Consider the following 25,641-nt stretch of genomic DNA (forward strand, 5'->3'; position numbering starts at 1 on the left):
AACGCAATGTCCGCCAACGAAGCCGAAGCTGGCGCTGCTGAGACGGCCGCTATGACCAACGGCGTTTCAGCTAACGAGTCAGCGCCTTCGCCTGCACCTTCACCAGCGCCAGCAACGTCAACGCCACCGCCAACGGCACCGCAGCAGCAGCAGCAACAACAGCAGCCACCAACAGCTATGGACGATGGCAATGTAACGGCACAAATTAGTTCTGCTGCACAGTTCGAAGGTGGCGTTTCAACATACGGTGCGGTCAAACAGTTTAACGAAGCGGGCAATAACAACAACAACACCAATTATACGAAATCGAACGGTTATCACCACAGTCCGAATAATCACTATAACAACAACAACAATAATTTTGATAACAACGGCAGTCCACTAAAGAGTCCACAACAACCACGTGGTTTGGGCCGCGAGACCAGCTTTCATCCCATACAAGAGCATCATTTACGTCAAACCGAGGACAGTGATAATGAAGATTACGAACTACAAGGCGCAGCTGGTGGCTTAAGCGGTGGTCAGATCGGTGATTATTGGCAACAGCGTAACGGTATTGTCGGCGCTCCGGCTAGTGGACGCCAGAGTCGCGCCTTAAGTCCCACTTACGTCGATAATATGAGTGAGAATTCGGAACAACCCCCAGTGGTGCCGCTAGTACGCTCCAAATCCCGGCCAGAGTTATCATCCAATGCGCACTTGAATTCCGCAATGAGCGCCGCTAGTCGCTACAACAATCTCTCGTACTGGAAGGCGCGTCGTGTGGTCTTCTATCGCAATGGTGATCCCTTCTTTCCGGGTGTGGAGTTGCGCTATCGCCCAGGACGTGATATCACCTCTTTGGACAGTTTGTTGGATAAGATTTCGCCGAAAATGGATTTGCCCCGTGGCGCACGTTATGTGTTTTCGATGGACGGTGATCGCAAGTATCATTTGGATGAGCTCGAGGATGGCGCTTCGTATGTGGTGTCGTCGTTCAAGGCGTTCAAGGTGAGTGTGACGATTTCTAGTTTCCCAACTCAATAAGTATGTATGTGTGCGTGCGTGTTTGCCGGAGTTTAAATATAGCTACGTCTAGCACATGTGACTGTATGTTGACCTCGCCGTTGTCCCCATTAACCTACTAAAATTCGCCTGCTCTATCCTCTCACATATATCAAGCAGCGGGTTCTCGAAACTCAACTCCAACTCAACTCAAATTTTGTTGTTTTTCTCGTTTGATCTCACTTCGTGCTTATATTTAATGGCGTGTACTGAGGACACTTTTTGTGTTTTCAATTGCAAATATTTGTGTTAATTAAAAGAAATTGGGTGGAACTAACAATCTCTAATATGTATATATGTGGGGGTTGTATGATATAGTACTTGTATATAATGGCATGTATATGCCAAGTCGACTCTAACTGGAGCAGTTCACGAAAATCACGAAATCAATAAAATTTGAATATTTTGTTGTTGTGCTGTTTGTTCTTACTGCTTTTCAACTACTTGTACTTCTCAGTTTTTACTTTCATTAACACACACTTTTGTGGTTATTATCGCAACCGTCCACCACTTGACCGGTCTCATTCACAATCGCTGTTTTCGCTCTGAAATTCCGTTTTTGCAATTCCTTTTCCTCAAATACTTTTACATTCTTATTGTTGTTGTTGCTTTTTACATTATTTTGTTTTGACCCCGTACGCCCGACGAACTAACATGCCGTATTTAGGAGTCCTTGAAGGGAATTCCTTTGTCGGTGTAGACGATTGTCGTACACCGGGAAAAAATTTACATGCTTTCAATTGTGTCATCTCATATTTACGAGATTTTCCCTTTTAACCTTAAACTCGAGTTTATCGCTTAATCACATCTTAGGTAAGAATACAAAAACCTCATAATATTCTCCAACAATAGTACTACCTACAACAAAAATGTGAAAGAGTTGGTCGCACTATTGATCCTTTCGACCATGTATAAATACACTGTGGATAAAAAAAAGTCGAAATTTGTTCTGTTCAATTTGTTTGGCTGCCTAGCCTAATTAGAATATACTATATATTGAATTTCTAAAATCTTGGACGAAATTTTGTTCAAATTTATCTAAAGTCAATTTTATAGTCTAACCAAAATCCACTTTCCTACAGTTGAAGTATATGCTTTATTATTGTCCAAGCAATGTAGTATATTAGTTGAATAGCCCAGATATCGCATCTCATGACTTTTCTAATATACGGCAATAAAATGTCTACCTGTTGAGGAACATGATAAAATTATATGTTTCCAGATTCATAACTCCGGAGAACAGGATCCTGTGCTTTGAGATGAAAGCTTATCCGCTTATCCTGAGACCATATTATGTTTTAGAAGCATACTGATTCGGTATTTTAACCCTTGGTTAACCCAGATTAATTGTCAAAACACTAAAATTATTAGAATCGATGAAGTAAGATTCGTCATCCGATTATTACTACCAAAACAAAAGATCTCTAAGACATCTCTAAGTAAATCCAAAGAAATATAAAATCGTCGAAAATAAGTTTGGGGTCTTGCCTATCGAAACTATTCGAATGTTTGGAAATATTTTACCTTATCACAACAACAACAGTAACAATTAATAAAAAGTAAGACTTATATAGTATATTATAAAATACATTTGTGTATCTCAAAAAATATAATTCAGCAGAAAATATTGTAGAAATTATTAAATAGGGTTGCCATATTTAGAAAAAAGAAAGAGTGCAAATATAAAATATATTTTGGCAACTACACATACAAATGTAAAATTATTTTAAATGTTAAATCTTAGTTTAGATGAATTTCCGAAAAGAGTTGCCACCTATCGAAAAATTTAAAATTTATAATTAATAAATAATTAATTATAAAAAATCTACTCTAACAAAAAACAAATCTAATAGAATTGCCACCTATCAAAAAAATATATTCTAACAAAAAACAAATCCAAAGAAGTTGCCACCTATCAATCAATCTAAAATTTACACACTGTAACAATATATTGGTTAAATATATTCTGTTTAGTAATGCATGCGGCAGGTTTTGATTTAGACGTATTTTCGAATAGAGATGCCAAGTAACTGAAAAGGTAATAATTAGCAGATTTAAATAAAATAGTAGATATACAGTCATCCTGATACCTTCTGAAAACCATTTAGAAATTTATAAAAAAAACTCATCTAACAATTCTTTCTCAGTGTAACCTCACATTCCTATTTCGGCAATTTCGCAGAACTTTGTACCTTTTCATTTGACTTCTTTCTTAGCGGTCACTTTGCTGCGATTCTTAAAACCAACAAGCAGTAAAAATGTCACTACCACCACTACAACAGCAAGCAAGAAGCAACAACAACTGCAGTAAAGCAATAAAAAAGTATGAACACAACACAGCACAATATGCCAATGAAAACTGAGAAATGAAAAAGAAGAAATAATTCAAAAACTCGGTTCAGTGTCGGGTGCGCAATATTTGATTAAAAGAAAGAGTGGCGAAGCAGTAGTGTACTTATTGAGCGTGTATATTAGATATTTGACGAAAGCCGTAAAGCACTAAAACAACAACAAGATGGCTTTACAAGTACTCCATATGAAATCCGTGCGGGAATTGGGGCGTTAGGGTGGCCTTAAGTGAGTGCGTGAGTGATTAAGTGTACATACACTCCCGATATGTACGTATATTGCTCTTTTATTGCAGCTGAAGAGGGTGTGTGAGAACTAGCACTATTTTACACTTTATATCATGAAACTCGCACGCAAATCCAAACAATTAGTTACCGAACCTTCCGAACGTGAATATGGTCCGCATGGCTACTAGGTGGCCCCGCGAGTCTGGGGTAACCCCATAAGTGGGTCACCAACATATTATACGCTATACGCCCTGCGAATATCGTAGTCTGTGTAACGCACAACACACACATTTCAATTTCGTTTCAATTCGATTTCTTCACTTTACGTAGTGCCGACTTGTGTGTGTTAAAGTCTTCACTCATTGTGACTTGCCGGCAATGGAGCTATAGCAATGTTGTTTAATTGCTCTCTTATATTGTTAGTCTTTTGTCGGAAAGTTTTGCTTTTATTTGTTTTCTATTTTGCTTTTACCGCTATGCCAACGGTGATTTCATTTTCATTGGCCATAAAGTAATTATCGACTATTAGATTGTAAATTAAAATGCTCACATTACAACCTGTTGTTTGTTGGTTTTCTTTATTCATTTTCATGCTGATGCAAGAAGGTGCAAGGATATTTTGCTTACTAATTGACTTGGAGCTACTCTAGTGCTACAGTGGGACAAATACATAGACACATTTTTTTATAAAATGGCACTGTAATTATATATGGGCTGTCTGGAAGTAAATATCAAAATCGATCCCGAGTCCGTTGAAAAGGAAAAACGCTTTCGTTTTGTATCAGAAACCTTTTTGATTATTGGAAATAATATCTATAATTCTTACTACATATTCGAAATGACTCGGAGTGTCCAAGAATCTATCTACGGATCTTAAAGAACTCAAATTACTCATTGGAACGAAATTTGCAAGAAAATGATGAGAGTCGACAAATTCTAGCACACGATTCATATGCGGACTAGAGAATTATCACAGAAATAAATACACTCTTTCCCCCAAGACCAAAACGAACTAATTCTGTAAGAAAATCTGGCGAGGACCAACTTCTTTACAAATTAACAATAATCCAAACTATAATGATAATTAAAGGCATAATCTCCACCTTGACTTCCTTAAAGTTAACTGCTGTCCATCATAAAAACAGATCCATAGGTATTCGTATCTTTTCATGGATCCAAGACTGTAGCCCTTTGCAGACTAATAATAAACCAGCTCATGAAACTAATTGAAGAAATATTTTCAAACTTGAAGTACTGGAAGTTTAAGTACATGTCTTTTCGACGGTCTATAACCGTTATTGAAGAAATGTTTTCAATCTTTAACTCTTTGAAGGTCATTACTGGCTCAAATCCAAGTGTTGTTAAAAAAAGTTGAGCTTCCAGGCTTTGGCAAATTATCTAGTTCACTACTTACGTCCCGCAGTTACTTATTTGACTTCCCTCCAACTACTTTTTCAACTGTGCATCATAGTTTATTATATTCTCACTTTCAACGTTGACTTTCAAGCACGTCGCACCTATTAGTTGAAGTATTACCATTCGCATGCCATATATACAGCTACAAGTTCACTGTAAATGAGCAATTCGTGTAGTCAAGCGAGAAGATGACCACTCTGGGCACAAGTCAAGTATAGACGAGTATGTAATGAATGGAAAGTGGAAATATTTTATGGATAAAATTTAATATGTTTTATTACTACCGATATGAGAGGGTAATAAAGGGTGAGCCAAAGAAATGTTGATCTCTAGTTCTAGCACTCTGATATTAGTCTCATATTAATTTTGTTTGATTTTATCGGTTAAAGTATACATACCTTCTGAAACCCAACCAAAAAATGGGTAATCCGAAGAGTTTCTTGAATAAATTCTCGACTTATACACACTACATTTTGTTTACATTCTCTGATTTTTGAAATTTTGTAAGATGTTGGCTGAGATTGTCGGAGATTTTATTCCTACTTTAATTGTTTTATTTATGAATTTCGAACCACCCGTTAAACTTATATGGAAACATACTTATATAAAAGCTTAGCAATATTCTCCACTCCAATTTCTCGCATTTATATGATTTTACGAGTGTACATTTTATGTTCGAAAATATGTATGTATGTATATATTTGATATGTTTGTATGTATGTAGTGGGTTTTTTGCTTCCCTTTTGGACATGTTGAAATTAAGTTATAAAATGTGTGCTTGTGCGAAATAATATGCAAATGGTGCTGTGCAAGTTTATGATAACATTTTCAAATAAACACTCACTGAAATATACATATATCCATACATACATATATATGTAAGTATGTAAGGACACTCAAAGTAAACTAAAATTACTTTAAAAAAAATTTTCCATGAAATGAGAGCAATACTTTTAATTGGGTTTATTTGCCGGTGCATAATTAAAATCGAAAACGAAAAAATCACAGAATATGACAAATCAAAGCGACTGGATTTCAAAGCAGATGGCAAAGGGATCAAATTGTTTGAATGAGTAAAAAGTTTTTTCAGCGAAGCAGTGAGCGTATTTGTAGCGTTAAAGGAGATTGCGCAGTTGAAATAAAAAAAAATAAATTTTATGATTTTGAGTAAATTTATCGATAATACAAAACAAAACTTCGCAACATTAATGCTGGAGCTTCTTTAAATTACCTTGGTTAAATATAATAAATAGGTTATTGAGAACATGTAGCCTGGACAGTAACAAAAAATGCTAGGATTCTTCAGTTTCAGATTATTTACAAATTTATCGAAATTAATCGGTTATACCGTTGTGTTGCGTTGTGAAAAATTGGTTTATTCAATTTGTGCTTAGCGCAAGAAAGTTATTTTTGCGGGAAATTTCAAAATGTATCGATATTAATCGATTGTGTTATCGTATTTACTGGCGAAACTATATTTTTTTCAAAAGGTTATTAGAATAAAATTTTATGGAAAATGTTCAAAATGCATCGATATCTATCGATGATAACTTTTCTAGGCCCCAAGTAGCGAATAGTAAATTTTTTGATTAGTTTTAAAGAAAATGTCAATATTTAACGAACTATCTAACTTTCCTTAGCCCCAAACAATAAATAGTAAAATGGGATAGTAAAATTGTTGGTATTACAGAAAATTTCAATTTTAATCGAAATTAATCGACAAAGATGTCATATTTTTTATAAGATTATTGATTTACTCTGAATTTTTTGCGCTCCAAGTACTGAATAGAACATTTTATAGTTTTGAATTTATATTTATAGAATTTAAATAATTATCGAAAATAATCGATTGCTCCATCGAACTTAGTGGAGAAATTATAGCTTCTTTCGAAATTTCCTACGTCCTCAGGAGTAAATAGCAATATTTATGGTTGATTTTACAGATTATCAAAATTAATCGATTGCTATAGATTGGATTGGTAAAAAAAAAAATAGTTTTATGGTTGATCTATCTGGCATTTTAAAAAGTTATCGAAATTAATCGATTGTGGAATACTATTTTTTAGTAAGTTTATTGTTTCATCGAACTTTCTATAACCCAAAGCATTAAAAAGTAAATTTAATAGTTAATTTTAGAGAAAATTTCAAGAGTTATCGAAATTAAACGATTGTACCATCACAATTACCACATGCAAACGCAAAACATTCAAATCACAGTCCAAGAAATTCACTTGCAAAAACAAAAAGTCTAACAGAATATCAAAAAATCTCAAACTTTTCAAAGTCAACGAGCGAGTGAATGAGCCAAAAACTCAACCTGTCAAGTGCTACACGTGCCACAACACAGCAACATGAGCGCAACACAAGAAACTAAAAACTTCACACATGCATGAGGGTATGTCAATGTAAATGGAGCATTGGCCCACTTTTGACTTCCTTTGTTGTGCGTCAACGGACCAGCAAAGAGGAGAAAAAAAGCCGCACCGCGAAAACCATAAATTCCAATTGAGTTGAAAGCCTTCTGCGTGTGAGCGCCGTGTAATGAAGAGAGAGTGTTGTCGGTGGTGTGGTGAAATCGCTGTTTAGACCTGCGGGCTTTCGCTTTCACTTTTTTACAGCACCAATGCTGCTATCAGCAACGCTGACAGCGCTGTCAACGCGCCGCAGCAGATTGTTGACGTAAGGCGCCGACAGCAGCGCCAACGGTCGACAAGCCACTCATTCAGGTGAATAAGAGCCAAAGGGTGAGCAGGCGTTCAGGCAGGCCGGTGGGTAGAGAGAGGCTGATGTTCGTTTGTGCCACAATTAGCGCACTCGCAAATTGTTTTTACACGCAAAACGCTCAGGAGCGGCTGTTGCGGTTGAATACACGAGTAGTAGAAACGCCGCCATTGCGCTTATGGCAGTTCGTCGCTTTTGTGGATGCTCACTTCGTCACGCCAAAAGGCATGTATTTTGCTAACGAAAAATCAGCAAAAGCAAATGTGGCATGTGGCGCTGTGCAGGTGGGCCTTTGAAGGGATTACAAGGTGTAGCTTGCACTTTAAGTGATTGCCGAAAGGTTAATTGTCGGATTATGTGTTATTGAAGATGTTTGTTGTTATTGTTGCTGCTTTTAACCATGCTTCTGACGCTCTCTTGTCTACGTGTGAGTTTCCACTATTTGGCTTTGCCGCAAAATTGGTTGCCACACCCAACAGCTAATCAACTCATATTGCCCTCAAATTACAACAAATGCAATTGTGCTGCAAGCAACAACGTGTAAAGCCTTTTGCTCAGATCAAGCTTATGACTGCGCCTGCAAGCCAACATCATATTTTATTAAAGCAATTTCATCGACGTTAACTTCACTAACGCCCCCAAAATTAGAGTCTTACACTTCTCTCCACATCCCTTCCTCTCCTCAAACATTCAGCGGCACTTTGTCTCACCGATTACCTGTTTGCCGCTCCTAGTTGCACTGATTCTCTGCTGGCCTTATTGCCTGATTGCAGTTCTCGAACTAGGCTGGGTTCTGCTGAGGGCTCGTTTATTCCACTCCTCAACCTCCCGCGTTCACCTTCACTACCACGGCTGTATAACGCCACTCTATGGCGCCAATAATTACTGCAATTTTTAAATATCATTCTGCCGCCCGGCGATTGCGCTGCACCTTGATTGTGGCAAATTAAAGAATTAATTTAAATATGCAAAAATATATTGCACTTGCTCGGAATCACTGCGCCGCCGGAAGCGCTTTCATGGCAAATCGTTTGTGTAGTTATAGTAGGGGAGCCGTAGTATGGAGCTGTAAGGATGGTAAACATATTAAAAGGCCATATATAATACCTGGAAGCATGCTATGCAATGCATATTCAATGAATGAGTTGCTTGCAGCGCTCAGGGTTGCCAGATGATGGCAAATTTAAAAAAAAAAAAAAATTCAAGATACTGGACTTAATAACACCAACAACCTAACGGACTGCATATTTTCTCTATTTAAGCTTCTCATGTTCGTTCCAATGGCTTCTAACTTATTTGAGCCCAGCTGAAAGCCTTTCTTAAATCCCAACAGAAGGCTAACATCAAAAAAACTCTTATATTTTTCGACAGCAGTGGAGATTGAATCGTTCTAGAATTCTGAGCTCAAACTAACAAAACCTCCCCTCCAGCGCTTTAGAGTTTTGATATTCTTTTGTCCCAAATGGGAGAAGCAATGAAGGGAGGTAGTTAGAATACGAAGACACATAGTATAATCTGATTTAGATGAAAAAATCAACTACGATGGATAGTCTCTCAGCAAGCAATTTTAAGCCATCAAAAAACGTTCCTACGATAGTTGGGTCTACATTACCCAGCCAAGGAATACCGATTCGGCTGCATTCGTCAAAATGACGTGCATTCAAACAACGCACCTACTTCCTGGTTCATTGATGGGCTCAATTGCTTATTCCTGCCACTTTCAGTGTCCTACGACTATTACAATTACAATGCCGTTATAAATACATTGACTGTCGTTAGTGATTGAGAGCACTGGCACAAGGTTATTGGCATGGCGCGATGTGCATGAAAAAGAAAACAAATTATGATACGTGAAAGGTCCGACAACAAAATTGAGTGACGTTGACTTTGGAAGGGAGAAATACACATTTTTCACAGTAAGCGACAAGCAACAGGGGGCTTGAAAGCATTAGTTGAGGTAGGTGGGAACAGCATTTTGAGGTATGGAGGGCTTCAAAATGTCATGTAGTTGCATTAAAAGCAATCATTTAGGCGTGTAAACGTACACAAGGCGGAGCGCATGGCGAGGATTTCTGCTGCAACCTAAGGCTTGAGGAAAAAATTTGAGTGCGCGCCTTTAAAAATACAAATTGCGCTGTAATTGAATTACAGGCTAGGCAGCGATTGCAAAAACGACAAAAAAAACTTAAAAAGCCAATAATGAGCGCGCACAAAAAGGCCAACACAAAATGAAACAAATACAAGCGCTTGAGGTGAAAAGTGCATGCATGCGGCAAACACAAAAACAGCTGTAAAATTAATTGTCGCTTTTTAAGTTGGCAACAACACGCACTCAACTGGCTAACATGATTTACGGTACATTGCTAATTATAAGCGAAGTTGTTGTTTTACGTGTTGTTGCTGTTGCAACGTTGCTAACGTTAACATTTATTCCACGAATGCACGCATCGCTCGGGGCGGCGTAGTTTGTTTGTTGCATGTGCGTTTGCCTACCTTTAGGCGCGGCAACAAGCATGGAAGTACATAAAGAAGTGGAGAAAGAAGCCATTAATAACAATAATAATAAACGTGATTTTTGCGCGTAAAATAGCTAACGCAACAAGGTCAATTGCTTGGGTAGTCGATTCTTTGGATGCACACAGCAATTTTTTACGCGGAAATGAGTAATTGCGTTGCCTACTTATAGGGGAGGGATTTTGTGAATTATTTATTGGGTGTGTTGGTTATGTTTTGTGGTGAATTGACACTTAGCAACTTCTAGTAAAAAGAGCGACCTGAAGTATAAGTGCTAAGTCGATAGTTTAGTATATTTTCGTGTGAGCATAAGGCCATAGGCATAGTGTGGTGGAGAATGCGTGAGCACATTGAAGAGTGACAATGTAAAATACTGAAAGTTGACGTTCCGTGTATTGAATAGTGGATATCTTAGAGAAAGACATCGTGGAATTCTGATTAATGTAATTCTTGGGACGCAACAAAGAGAAATTGATAATTTTTGTCGAGATCCAAAAGATTCTAGTTTTTAGTAATAGTTGGACCAGACCGAAAACAAAATTCGCTTCATATAAAATATAACGTAAAACATCTTCTAGGACCTCTAAATTACCAATCAAAACTTCCAAGCAGACAGATTAGAGAACCTATTTTACTTCTCTGGAGCCATCTACACACTCAAACAACAAAGTACATTTTAAGTACCACCAAGCACAGCATGTGTGCCCAATCGACAATAATTCGCTTCCTAACCTAACATTTGTGCAATTTTTGTGAGCACTTTTACTTGTCGCCACATACACCTGTTAACATTGAAAGTACCTCAACTCGCACACATTCGTGTGTCACATATTCATAAGTGCGCCAGGTCATGATTTTCGACCCACTTGTCGAGTCAAGCGTTGGGTAAACAAGATTAAATGTAGGACAAGCGACTTTGTGGCTCCATGACAATCATGATGCCTTTTGGAAATTGGTTGGCAATATGCTGTAAATACACCCGTGTGTTTACAGAGACATTTCCTAGCTTTCAAAAACTCTTCCACTGAATTTTTATACACAGTTGCTTTGTTCTGGAATCTACTAGTTGCTCTTTGCTTTAGCAAGTAGCTGCTTACCCCTTGCTATGTGTTAGAGACAATGATAGATGTTCGTTATCTTGTGTACATTAGAATAATTTCTGGTGTTACCTTGGTTGTTGTTATTGTTGTACACACCTAATATGTTGATGATTTGACTAATTTGGTGGTTACTAGCAATCAAATGGCTGCTTTGAGATCTCCTAGAGTTTTCTAACACCGAAATTTCCGGATTCATTTTTTTTGCTTAATTGGGAATAAACTACAATATCTAGAAAATTTAAATTAAGTAAATTTTCTAATAACGATATTTTCGTTTTTTTGGAATCCCATAATCCCGAATACAGCAAAGTTTATAATTATTAAATCCCAAAATAGTTTTTTTCTTCAATGCCGAAAGAGCAATTTGACAATAGGGCTGTTATAAAATCCCAAAATTTCAGTACTGTTTTTTTCTTATCAAGGTTTTTTGAAAATCAAACTTTCTTCCTAAGCCCCTTAAAACAAACAAGCTTCCACAGACTAATATTACAGAGAGCGTCGCTGCAAGAAGCTACATTCAAGCAGGCACACATTCACTTTACCTCCCTTCCTCTTGTAATGATGCACTAATTGGTATGAGTTATCCATAGACAATGGCCAATTGCATACTATATAAGCAGAACCATGCATGCGTGCAATAAGCTGCATATTGGCACACCTGCTCCATGCCGAGCCTCTATGTGTGAACAAAACTGTTTACACTCACATGCCGATTAAGCATATACGCGAATGATGTTAGCACACACACTCATATACCAGAAGAAGGCAGATGCAAACATACATAAATAAATGGTTTGACAAATGTATGCATGATTATAGTTGTGAATTTGTATCCTTGTACGTTCACTCATGCATTGCTTATATGCATGTAATCTGCTCAGCAACAGCTGTTTCGGGCCAAACACCCACTTACACACACTTTCATACATTGTACATTTCTGTAGGTGAACATGAATGCGTTCGCATATAATTGTTATTGTTTTTGAAAATTATTGTTGGTGAGGCATGCAGCAGCAGTTTGTTGCAGTTGCAGTTGGCATCTAATATGCTCAGATTGCCGGCTTTTGTTATTGTATTGTGACACATTTGGAGACATGCCACACGGTTGTTACTGTCGCTAGCAATCTGTAGGATGAGCAAATTTTCCTGTTGTTGTTGTTGAGTATATGTGTGTGTGCGTAATGTTGCAGGTGGAAGTGATTTTATGCAACATTTGCGTGAATTGTTCGATTAATTTGGTCAAGCTAAATTTATTGTTGCCATAGGCAAGCGTATTTATGTAATTTCATATACGCTGAGATACATGGCTATTAAGGCTTTTGCAAAACGAAAAGTATTAACTTAACTTTAATAAGTTTTGGAAAAATTTAAAACAAGTTAAAATTTTGAAAAAAGTACTGAAAAAAATGTTACAAATAATATTGAAGAAAAATGTAAATCATGTATTTTATTTAGAAAAGATTACAACAGTCTTATTAGAAACTAGAAATAAAATAAAAACAAGTAAGGAAGGGCTATGTTGGTGTGTAACCGACATTTTATACTCCTGCAATTTATTCAAACATTTTCGACTCCAAGCTACACCATATCTAAGATTATACCTTCACTTAATTTTGCTATGATAACTCACATATTTACTTCAATATATGGTATAAAGTCCGCCGGGAGTTTGAAAAATCGTATATCAGACATGCGGGTGCTAGAGGAAGTATTGTCCCATTTTCGGCACATAGGCCTGCTTTGAATTTCTTTAGAATATTTGAGAGATTTATCGTATTAGCAATGAGCACCTCGAGTTTGGTGGCATCAACGATTTTTAGACGGACGATGCTACACACGAAATGTAGTATTTGTACAAGTTTCTGTTTCGATTTCTTAATTAAGCAGTACTTAATTTATCTATACTTCTATACTAATATTATAAAGAGGAAAGGTTTGTTTTTTTGTGTGTTTGTCTCGAATAGGCTCCGAAACTACTGAACCGATTTGAAAAATTCGTTCACCGTTTGAAAGGTGACATAGGCTATATTTAGTTAAAAAAAATAGGGTTCCTTACCAAAACTCCGATAATGTAAAAAAAATACCAAAAAACTTTCTTTAATCGCGAATGCTGCGAAAACGATTGAAGATATAACAAAGTGGTGTACTACATTTTATTATCTACAAAAAACGTCGCGACATCATATCTCTAACTATTATAGTTTTGTCACAATAAGCGATTTTTTATAAAAAAATTAATTAAAATACCACTACTTGAAAAGGCTCTTTATTTGTACCTTGATAATAACACAAGTTTACAAATTCAGGTCAACTTTTGGATCTGAGCAGATAAGAACGATTCTTAACTATATTTGATATGCTGAATTCGAATATGCATTTAGTTTTTTAAGATTGATTCTAGTTTCCGAGTTCTCGCATGATAGCACCATTGTGCTGTTACAAGCACAGTTTGCTAGAACAGTAATTAAATACCGATTGAGGAAAATTCTCCCAATCTTACAGGCACTGCTTGATAAGCCTGGACATCAAAACGTCTCCGCTGAACCACTTGTAAATCCACAAGACATTTTCCTGTCACCTCTTCACATTAAACTAGGCCTTATAAAGAACTTCATCAAAGCAATTAACCGTGAAGGACCGGCTTTTCAGTATTTAGTTAAGTTGTTTCCTAAATTGTCATATGCAAAAATCCAAGAAGGAATATTTGTCAGAGCTGATATTAGAAAATTAATGGCTGATAAAAAATTTACAAAATGTTTATCCCCCGATAAAGCAGCCGCATGGGCATCTTTTCAAAATATCGTTCACCACTTTCTTGCTAATCACAAATCCCCTAATTTTAAGGAAATTATTGGCGATATGTTGCAAAATTATCGAAAGATTGGAGCTAGAATGTCTCTAAAGATCCATTTTCTACATTCCTATCTCGATTTTTTTCCCGAAAACTTGTGTGATTCGAGCGACGAACAAGGAGAGCGGCTAAACCAAGATCTAGCCAACATTGAAAGAAGATACCAAGGATTTTGGGATGAAGGCATGATGAGAGACTACTGTTGGACTCTAATACGTGAAACAGATACTAAACAATACAAAAGGCAAAGTTCCACCAATCTTCATTTCTGATATGTTACTTTTAAGTTAATAAAATGAATATTATTAGACAAAAATCATAAAAAATTAAATTCTTGATTATTTCAAAAACTAGAATCAATCTTAAAAAACGAAATGAAGATTCGGATTCAGTGTCATCAATTGTCATAGAAACCACTTTTGGTTGCCCAGATCCAAAACCGTGTATACTTGTGTAATATGATATAAAAATGAATTGCTGTTCGTTTGTGCCGCAAAAAAACGAGAACGGCCAAACCGATCTGGCTAATTTTAGTCTTGAAATATTCGTGGAAGGCCAGAAAAAGATTAGAAAGTGAGTAAATATGGAAAAATTGTGCGGATGATAATAATAAGAGGATTTTATTCGAGTGGACAAGAAAAATATAAAACGAGAAAACAAAAAATAAAATAATTCGAAGGTTATCATTGTTGCTTTGTTAAAATATTTTGGTTATTGTTCAATTGTATAAGGTTGTGTCGATAGCTCAAAACAATTTGTAACAAATAAGGAAAGGCTAAGTTCGGGTCCAACCGAACATTTTATACTCTCGCAATATTTATTGATGTAATTCCAATAAGATAACACACAATTTGACCTATATATTCGGCATAAAGTCCAATAGAAAATCATCATACATATATAGTATATGAGGGCTGATGTAATTCCAGAACCAATTTCACTCATTTTCACCACCAATAGGGCAACTTGGCACCTGTTAGTAGTCAAACAAACGGCACATTCGGCCTTGAAATTACTCCTAAATTGCAAATGACCGAAACACCAGTCGGCAAAATCGACAAAAATAGCGCTATAACGAAAATTTTCCAAATATTCAAGAAGTCGCTGGAGGTACTGCACAGGACTTTAAAAGATCTTGATTGTCGATGAACGTTTTTGGTGGAGCCAGGATTCTATTAGCAGGTGATTTACGCCAGTCTCTTCCAATTATTCCTAGATCAACTGTTACTGACAAGCTAATCGCATGGCTAAAATCATTTAATTTGTGGCGACACATAAAGTATCGCCAATTAACAACTAAGATATGAGTGTTTTTGCAACAATATCAAATTGCGATTGTAGAAGTAGTTGGCAGTTGACACCTCGATGGATTAATAGCATTTCCAACAAATTTCTGTCACTTCACTGACTCGAAAGAGAAGTTTTCCTGTCATGAAACCTGAATAAGACGACCATAAATGACTGATTGAATGACCTATATTGGTGGTAAAAAAATATATCGATGATCTTAATGCGACAATTTAGAACTTCGGTCCAAGAGAGTAGACACAGCTACAAACCAGGATGACGTAGTCAATTATACCAAACTATATAAAATTGACTGTACTATCACCATTCACTTTGTAATTAAAAGTAGTGTGAGTTGTAATCATGCCGCGTAACATAAATCAACCTCCAGTAATCAATATCGTCGCCGAAGCCAAGATTGGATCAACTTAATTTAATGTATACCTTAGCCACAAAAACGTGTGGCCGGGTCTGCTAGTATATTATAAAGTAAACGATTTAGATGGAATTCAAAATTGTGGTTATAAACCGAATCTCGTTGAGTTTCTGAGATAAGATTTTTGATATATAAGTGGGCGGAGTCACGATCATCGTGCCTTTTTAATACTTGTGGTAATGCAGCTTTTCTATACCATTTATACCATTAAGCTTTGATTGGTAGGTAGGCGTGGTTATAATCCGATATATCCATTTTAATGCTACGTAATGAAGTGCCTAAAGGAAATTTATGCAGAAAGTTTGGTTGGTATAGATTTAGTAATTTGAAATACATACAAATAATTTGCTTTCCAATTTCCAAAATTAAAACAAAAAAACTTATAAAAAGCAATAAAGTTAATTTATAACCTTAAATTCATTTTCTTTGGTGCTCTGGCTCGGTAAAATGGGAATTTAGCATTCGAAGGGGAATTTTCATATTTTTTAATAAATATTATCTTATAAATATGTAAATACATTTAATATATAAAGTTTTAAATCCTAAATTTTCAGCAACATCAGTTTTATAAATTTTTTCTTAATTTTGATGAAATTATATATATATGTATTTCCCATAATATAAAATTTGATTTTTACTTTTCTTACTTTTTCAATAAAATAATTTTCTCATGATTTTTAACACAATTTTAATTGAATTAATTTCATGCCTTTTCAATACGACCATTTGCTGATTTTAACGTTTTTCTTTGTATTTAGCACTTATTGAAGAATTTTCAGATTTACCGCTAACAATGGCGTAATTTTCGCTAGCATGTGGCGAATAAATACAAGCTGCAATTTTATTAAATGTTTGTATGTATGCGTGTGTGTGAGTAGGTGTTTGGCGCTGAGAATGTTATTTTTCCATATACCTTTATTGTTGTTCACTTTTATTGTTGTTATTTGTAAAGGATTTTGACAATTAATTTTTAATTGTTGCACGTTTGCCAGCCAGCCATCTCGACCAGCAGTGATGCTATGTGCCAATCAGTTGCATGTTTATACAGCAGAAATCAATATAAACATGCGGTGGAAGAGGCAAACAAAACGTATTGCTGATGATTTTATATACTCAATATACACATACATAGATATAGACGAGAATATATACATATATTGAAAAAGTATTGATAGCCCGTTAAATACATATATAGCCGGCGACATACGCTTGCGTTTATTTCCGCAATATATAGAGAAAGTTAAAAAAAGGCACCAACAACAGACCAAAATAAAAATTGCAAACCGTTCGGCCAAAAAATACAACTGAAATAATTACAACAACACAAAATCCCACACGTCAGCTTGGCAGCATCGCATAAGCTGGCAAATACCCTTGCGTCAACCACACCATTAATTGCGAGAATTTGCTGCAATAAAAGCTTTGCCAAGTGGCCGTGTTGGTATACTACACCACGCACTTAAATCTGAGCACACAAGCAAACGCATATATGTATATATAAACATAAATACAAAAAATGTTGCATCCAACCGTGTGTGGAACACATATCTACTCATATTTGTATACCACTTACTCTGGCTGAGCTTACCATTTGTCAACTTTCAACCTTTTTCGTGGGTCGCTGCAACCACCTCTCTACCACGGTACTCCGTCTCATCATTCATGCAACTGAAATACTTTTTGTTGACGCAAATTTGCCGCAATTTTTCGCTTTGCAACAAAATTTGCCTCGACGACATTTAATTGTTGTTATTTTATTTGTTGTATTTTTGTTTTCTCTTTTCTGGTTTGCTTTTGCTTTCCCACTCCTTTTTATTAAACATATTTGTGAGCCCTTTTTATTGCACTCGTTATTACCCACTATGAATTGCATATAAATTGCACTGATTTATGAACACTTTTTCCAATTCAATAACTGCTTGCTGTCGCACCTTTTTGTTTGATTTATATTCCGCTTTTTATTTTGCTATGAAGTATAATATTATGATTTTTTACATCTTCACTTATTTTTTTTATGCATAATTTATCGCCTCTGCCTTAGTTGGAATTTTAAAATAATTCTTTCAATCTGGGCAACACTGTTACTGGCTAATTGCAGTCATCAATTTGATTTAGTATTTTTTTCCGTTTAATTGTATTTGGATTTTGTTCTTTGTTTGAACTGAGTAATTATACGTCAATTTCAGTTCTCTATTAACGTCACTATAGCAAAATAGCAGCTAATTTCGAAAAAAAAAATAACAATAATGGAATGTTTCTTGGTTGGTCCCCATAATAGATCAGTTTTAATCCTAGCAATTCGAAATTTTGAATCCAAATTTAGTTCTTATTGGGCTGGATAGTATGTCCCCTTTAAAATTGCGAAGCACCTCAAAGACTTAAATTAAACAAATAAAGCTCAGATTAAGGATCGTAGGACCTATTTTATTTATTAAGATCTGGATTGTGAGGTAGGTAATTGATTCCAAAAGCTAACTTGCTTCGATCTCTGCAACTTATAAAAATCAAATTGAAAATTCGGACACCATATCTCGATGACTCGAATCATAATACTATTTAATCAGTACTACTGGATGGTCGGGTCTCAAGTGAGGTCAAACACTGTTTGCTCTTGCGCAGTCACAAGATAGTTTGTCCAAGGGAGTCCAGTAAGCTATTCGTCCTCAACCCAGCTTTCTCTAGTTGTAGGGGTTCTAACCGATCCGTGTCCTAGTGTGGTTCACGACTTATTGGATTGGATTGGAACAAGCCGAGATAGAATCATCTCATCGAATGCTCGGTCTTACAGAGATCAAGGTCAAAATACCTAGGTTCTTATATCTTCAAACTTTCTGATGAATTAAAGAAAATAGAAATGACATCTAAGCAGTTTTTAACAAGTTAAAGGGGCTTTGTCAAAACTTAATATCCAGCAATGGGAATTTTGCTTTAGCTCTGCCTCTAAAATATATATATTTGTTTATTGTTCTTCTTCACAGCAATTAAATTTATATTCGCAATGCGGCAATGAATTTTATGTCTTTTTTACAATTTTTTTTACCTTTTACTGTATTTGTTGTTGTTACGCGAATTCTCACGCACTCAACCGCCATCGTTAACCAACCACACCAACCGCAATTTGTCACCGCAATGACGCCATTAAAAAAATATAAAAAATACGCTGAACTGACCTTCGGTTGGAAATCTGCGTACTGATTTAATTGCCCAATCAAAGCGGAAGCATGCAACGATTGCCGGTGTTGCCGCTATTGTAGAATTACATGACACTATCTGGGCTTATCTTTGTAGGTGTGCGAAAATTTTTGGCTTTTATTGCTTACTGATGTCATGAGTACTTAATGACTGTGTAGACATATAAATATGTTTGTGTGTGTGATTCAATGTGGACTTTATAGACTATTTTTAATTTAAGAAGGAAATATATATTAGGTATCTCATATTCAACATTAGTCCTACATATATGTAGCCCATGCCATTCCTTTTAAATCCTTTACTTAGGGTGATAATGTGATTTTTGATGTTATGGAACATCATGTGATATTTTTTTAAGACATACTTGTGATGTGTTGTAATTTATAGCCCTATTTGATAAATGTGATGTGTGATGATGTAACATAAAGAAGTATGATATCAACACAAAACTTTCGTTTACCTTATGATGTGATCTTATTTATTATTTTACTTTATGTGATGCTTTGATATCACACGATGTGATGTTGATGGTTACTTGATGTGACATATAGTGATGTGATGTCATATGTAGTGACGTGATGTCACGATGTAGAATGAAATGATATGACGTAACAAGAAATGATGTGATCGAAATTATGTGAAATTATGTGATGTGACATGCGATGTTGTGATGTAGAATGATATGATGTGATGCCATATCAAATGATGTGGAGGGATTTTTATGGATGGACATTTTACAAAATGCTAAGATATGTAATATTGTTATATAAGGTGATCGGGGTGAATTTTGGTTCTGGAAGCGATTTATCTATCAATTTGTGTGAGTCAACTGATAACTTCGTTAGATGGTTTGTTTGATGTGATCTGACAATTGCATTTTTTCGAAGTGTTGTGGCTTGTATATAACGATGAAATTTTTTTACATAAATATCGGTAATGTCATCAAGTAAACCACATCACTGTTATTAAACTTTTTATTAAAATTGGTTGTTTTAAGCCTCTTGTTCTAAATGGGCAGTTTATTTTTAATAGAACCAAAAAGCCCCGACCCCCAAAAAACAATTTTTTTTCTGGAGAATCGATAACGATTCGAATATAAATAAATTGAATAAACATCAATAAGGTTAAAGTTTGGTGCAAAAATATTTTAATTTTTTAATTATGACAGATTTAAAGTTTGATCAAAGAAATCACACCGACTGTCTGTCGTATTTTAACTGTAACAAGCAGCAAATTCGTTTTTTGAACATTTATCTGGCAGTTACGTAATCAAAAAAATTCAACAATAAATTTCAAAGTACATTGACGTCAACACAATAGCTGTGGTGACACGAAATGTCGCTGGGCAGCTAACAGTTTAAATTGTCATTTCGAAATAAACAGCAAACAAAAAACTATTTGACAACAGGAAAAGGCAACAATAAGACCATGGAAAACCAAAAATATAACAGCGAATATTACAGAAACACCAAAACAGCCTACAAAAATGTAAAATGTGGACTTGCAAAGAAGTAGATCTTTCTTTAAGAACAAATTAAAAATAAAGCGAACAAAATACCGTTCAATATATACTAATATAATAAATACTAAAATTTGCAGGAATGAATGCTATATATATCCGAGTGATAGAGAGGAATAAACAGCTTAGAACACTATTCCTGAGCTTTCTTCTTAATTATTAAAGATTCACTTTATATAACCCCTTTCTAATATTATATAATTCCATCTGCTGTCTAACTATCCTTGTTATTTGACATCAGGTGTCTTTTGACGTCATTTATTTGTCATCCTCTCTATATAAGTATTATTCCAGTCCAGTCAACTAACATTTCAACTAACAACTCACGTTATTCATAATAGCTATAACTATATATCCTACGGTGCTTTCACTTTTTGCTTCTCCCTTTCGGCCGGAAGTTGATTTTATGTCACTTTGTCTCTCTGTTAGCAACTATCACTGCTGCCAACTGCCGAAGCGGCTCAACGTGAGACGTCAATAAGCCTAAAGCAATTTGCGAATGGTGACATCGCATGAAAATTAAATGAGCATAAATTAAGTTGACATACAATTGTATACTCGTGACAACCCAGTAACAAAATGGCGATGTTCCTAACGTTAGTTGTTAGTATCCGTTGCTAGTATAGTAGGGATGAATTCGGAGAGTCAAGGTAACACATTTGCTAAAAATTTAAACGACTAAAGGGTATATAATAAGAGCAGATAAAACCGATTTCAGAAGACTAATGATATTAAAAAACGAGTGCTGAGCTAACAGAAGAGCGCCATTGTGGAATCAGCCCTATAGTGCCTCTCTTTGGCCACGAATTCGAGTTAAAGGACTCTTCCCTTCAAGATACGTCTTAAAACTTCTTGGGATTTACACCAATGCGATCTTTCTGTAGATGCATAGCTGGATTTCTTGACTTAGATACCAGAATTAGGATTATATTTATTTCAAAAGAATCGAAATAACCTCACAAATCATTCTCAGTGCAAGCAAAACTTTCTCGACGGACTACTGGGTGTATCACTACTACTTCACCATTGCAATGTGTGTGAGAATTCCTCAAATATTTATAAACAAATCGCCTGTCTAACTGTAACACAAAGTGTAATCCAACTGAAATGTCACTTTCCACCGATCCTGACAATGTTCATAAAACGTGCAAGATTTGAACAACAAACAACTTAATATTAAGTGAAAACGTAGACAACAACAACAAGTAAACGAGGAAACAAACAAACACAAAATGTGACTGTTGAAATGTGGCTCAACCGGAAATGCAATGCCAACCAAGCTGTCGTCAGCATCGTACAACCTTACATACGCATGTATGTGTGTATGTATGTATGTGTGTTATTGTCGCCAACATCTTTATTATCATTACGTGTACAACGAATGACCGTTAGCAGAGCGTTGAGTGGCTGGCAAGCAAGCAAAGTAAGAGGACAGGTAAGTAAACTTGCAGCGTTGCTAACGAAAATCGCGACAAGTATTTGACGTAACACACGGTGGCACAGGCATAGGCATATATACTTACATATATGCAGTTCCGCTGCCGTTCATAAACCGCAGTTCACCGGCCGCATGCAGAAATACCGCTTGGGCATAGCCCGTATAGAATACGAAACTTAACTACGGCAAGGATAATGGCTATAGAGTTACCGTTAGAATGTTAATGCCTGAGTGCATATATGTGAGCGTATTTTTGTGTTTCGCGCCGTTTGGTTTATGCTTCCGCCGTTTTCCGGTCATAATGTGTCTCCGCAAAACAATTTTTTAAGCTTCGTACACTTTGTCCACACTCGCGCTGCACCTCGCTACTCCCCTGGCGCACTTGCTTGTGTGTAACCGCATTACAGTTGGAAAATTTGTGCTGACTTTCCGCGCATTTACTCGTATATATATGTATGAGTGAACATGTGCCACTGTCAATACTGCCACATCCGCCGCATGCATGTTGCAGTGGACACCTGTACCAACTAGCACCACCACCATCCTTACCACTGCATTATCACCTAAATTAGCTGCGCACCGCTTTAGACACGGCCACTCCATACCGTTATGTGCCATCGTTGTGCGTCAGTTGCCCGTCGTTCTTGTCGCTTCGCAGTGCGCCGCGCGTTTGCGTTCCAAAAACTTCTTACTGACTGACACGGATTTTTAGGCAGGTCGACTCCATTGGATTTCCATCCAGTGTGTTGGCATAGCATACGCAACATTATATTGTGCAGAAGGTGCGCGCGTTCGCCGCAATTTTTCAGAAGCAACAATTTTTTCACCTTTTGCCAACCCGCTGACTCTGGTTTTAGTAGTTTTTCCGCGCGTGTTTCCGGAGTTTGATAGAAGTTTCTTCTTATGGTCAGCATCTTGCATCCTCTGACACTATGAGCCGCAGCTAACTGAACAGCTGCAGCATCTCGTTTTAATAATGTTCGTATGTTAGTGAAAGAAAAAAATTTTGTGTAAAGTTTTTTTTAATAACAGCGCGCTAACAAAATACGCCAGCTAAACTTGTTTCATAAAGAATTTTTATGCAGCAGAAAGAAATTCGCAAAAGCAAATGAAGAAATTGTGTGTACTGAAAGTGGTGCAACTGAGATTTTTTTCATAAACGAAGCGGTGGAGAAAAAACAAATTGATTAAAGAAATATGATAATATGAAAAACTAATAAATAAAAAAAAAAATAATTCTATAATAAAGCGCTTAACCCTTGAAAACGACGGGAAAAAATCTACAAAAAATGGATTATCAAATTTTTCTTTTTGATAAGTCCATATAGTATAAGGTACTGGCATCTACTTTTACGAAAAAAAATTAGCTTGTGAGTTAGAGTACGCCGATCTCCCAAATTCGACACGAATATTCATATGTATATCTCATTTAACTTCAAAGATATTTAATGAATGTTAATTGAACCATTAATAAAACTTTGGGGAATAACGTGGTGTTTAACCAATTATGCCTACTTTCAAAGTACAAGCAAATTGAATGATACTAAAAGCGAGTGTTTGATAAATTTTTTTGTTTTATTCCCACAATAAATTTTCAAGTGAGACACTTTTCGAGAGCTCTAGACTGATATAACGAGACTATATGAAGAATTTTAAAGATATGAAGAATTTTAAATTTTAAAGATAGAGATTTTTATTCTCTCTAATTTGAGGCCATTTAGTGTATAGACCCAACTGGGAAGGTGTATCTCCGGCTAAATCTCTGAGTAAAGTCTTGAGTACTTCCCACACAACGAAGAATATTCTCTCTCTGAAATTTATGAACTCTCGCTCCAACTCTGATTGAGTATGTTCTAATTCCATTTTACATGCAATGTAAATAGTTATAGTAGCTGTACCGAGCACGTTTCTCATCTCCACCATCTCCACTTACGCATGGGCATTCACTTTACATGCCAAAGTACTCATGCGTGAAGGTGAAATATTTCAGCAATAAAAAAACGACACTAAGCGCTCATTCACTGCGGTAGAGAGACCAGGAAACTTCAAGAATAAAAAGCAGGCACGAAATGATGGCTCTAGAAAAAATTAAATACCAGCAATAAATTATTAAAATTAACGAAAACCGCATATAAAAAGGTGGCAATAAATCAAGTTGTGCAAACGGCGAGCAGGTCACAAGTGAAAACAAGTACAGAAAAAATGTATACAAAAAATGTGAAATATTAGTAATGAGTTAATTGCTTCGCGAAATGTTTCCAGCGGTAGAAAAAATAGAAAAAAAATGAATTAAATTAAATAATAAAAGATATAAAAAGTCTAGTGCTGTTGTGAAATATTGTGGAAAATAATAAAACCAAAACTGGCGTTGCCACAACGGTCACAAGGAAGCATTTCACACGCTTCAAATGCAGCAACCTCCTCCTCAGCGGCAGCATTTACCACAATAAAAATATTTTATGCTCTCTCTCTCTCTCTCTCGTCTAAAACCAACGGTAATTTACAATTTACACCAGCGTTGATTTGATTCGGCTCGTGTAATGGCTTTTCACGAAAAACCATCGTTGCGTGATTACTGGGCCAAGGAGGCGGCACTTAATGCCTTTCTACAGGCCACTGTAAGTGTCAATGACTTTTAAACATAGAAAAAATTAGAGAAATGTATTGATATTAAAATCAAAATTAATGATAATTAAACTTATAACTGTTTTTAACTAAGAACTATGATCTGTGATTGTGGAAGTAAAGCATCCTAAAAAATAATCAACATTAAAAAGTTTCTGTACTTATGATTTTCTAGACTATATTTGAAACGACAGTCGGGTCTACATTTCTAAAAGAGATCCTGATTAATATCCACAGTCTCTTAAGTATTTTGAGGCCTTTGAGGCCTCATCTACATTATCTAATATTTTTCAGATTTAATAATAGTAATATTTGAAGTCTAGGGCTAATAAACTTATCAAACTACCCTCATGATGGCTCAAATATATATACTTCTACGAAATATAAAGCCTTATTACAAATTTGTTCTCTATACTAAAGTTATTTCTCTTTCTCTTCTCTCTTTTCTATCGTTTTTCCGCTCTCAGACACCGCAACTCAAGCTATAACTTTATAATTCTTTTACTCACTCATTTATAATTATTTTACTCACTCATTACCTCTCGAACTCTTTCTATCTATCACTCTCCCCTTCTCCCTCTATCCGCTCTCTCTTTGCGCCTCTTTTTAATATTATTAACTTTAATTTTTTCCCTCTATAACTACCTACCCAAACACTCAACTTACCGTCCCCCACTTCAATACTCTCACGCAAATATTTTCATTAAAATTAATATTTTCATGCGTTCACGCATTTATTTTTATACCCAACATATATTACCGGAAAAAGCGAACAAAAAAATGTTTCAAAATAAATAAAATATATTCACACTAATTAACCTGAATTCAGCCCGCCGTTGACAGCTTCGCGCTTGTAACACGAATCCAACGAATGCGTAACGCATTCCACGTGACCCACGAACGCTGAGCTTTGGCAATCCGT

The 25,641-nt window shown here is 35.9% G+C and overlaps 1 protein-coding gene across 1 annotated transcript in view; it reads left to right on the forward strand.

Annotated features, from left to right (window-relative positions):
* Positions 1-287: 287 nt before the first annotated feature.
* The window catches only part of LOC105215145 (echinoderm microtubule-associated protein-like CG42247), a 77,577-nt gene continuing 52,223 nt past the window's right edge, over positions 288-25,641 (forward strand). Inside the window, exon 1 of the mRNA XM_029043155.2 lies at positions 288-990. Coding sequence (XP_028898988.2) covers positions 619-990 — 372 coding nt within the window. The 5' untranslated portion in view covers positions 288-618. The remainder of the gene's footprint in view (positions 991-25,641) is intronic.

Source organism: Zeugodacus cucurbitae, chromosome 4 (assembly GCF_028554725.1).
Source record: "Zeugodacus cucurbitae isolate PBARC_wt_2022May chromosome 4, idZeuCucr1.2, whole genome shotgun sequence".
Classification (NCBI taxonomy): domain Eukaryota; kingdom Metazoa; phylum Arthropoda; class Insecta; order Diptera; family Tephritidae; genus Zeugodacus; species Zeugodacus cucurbitae.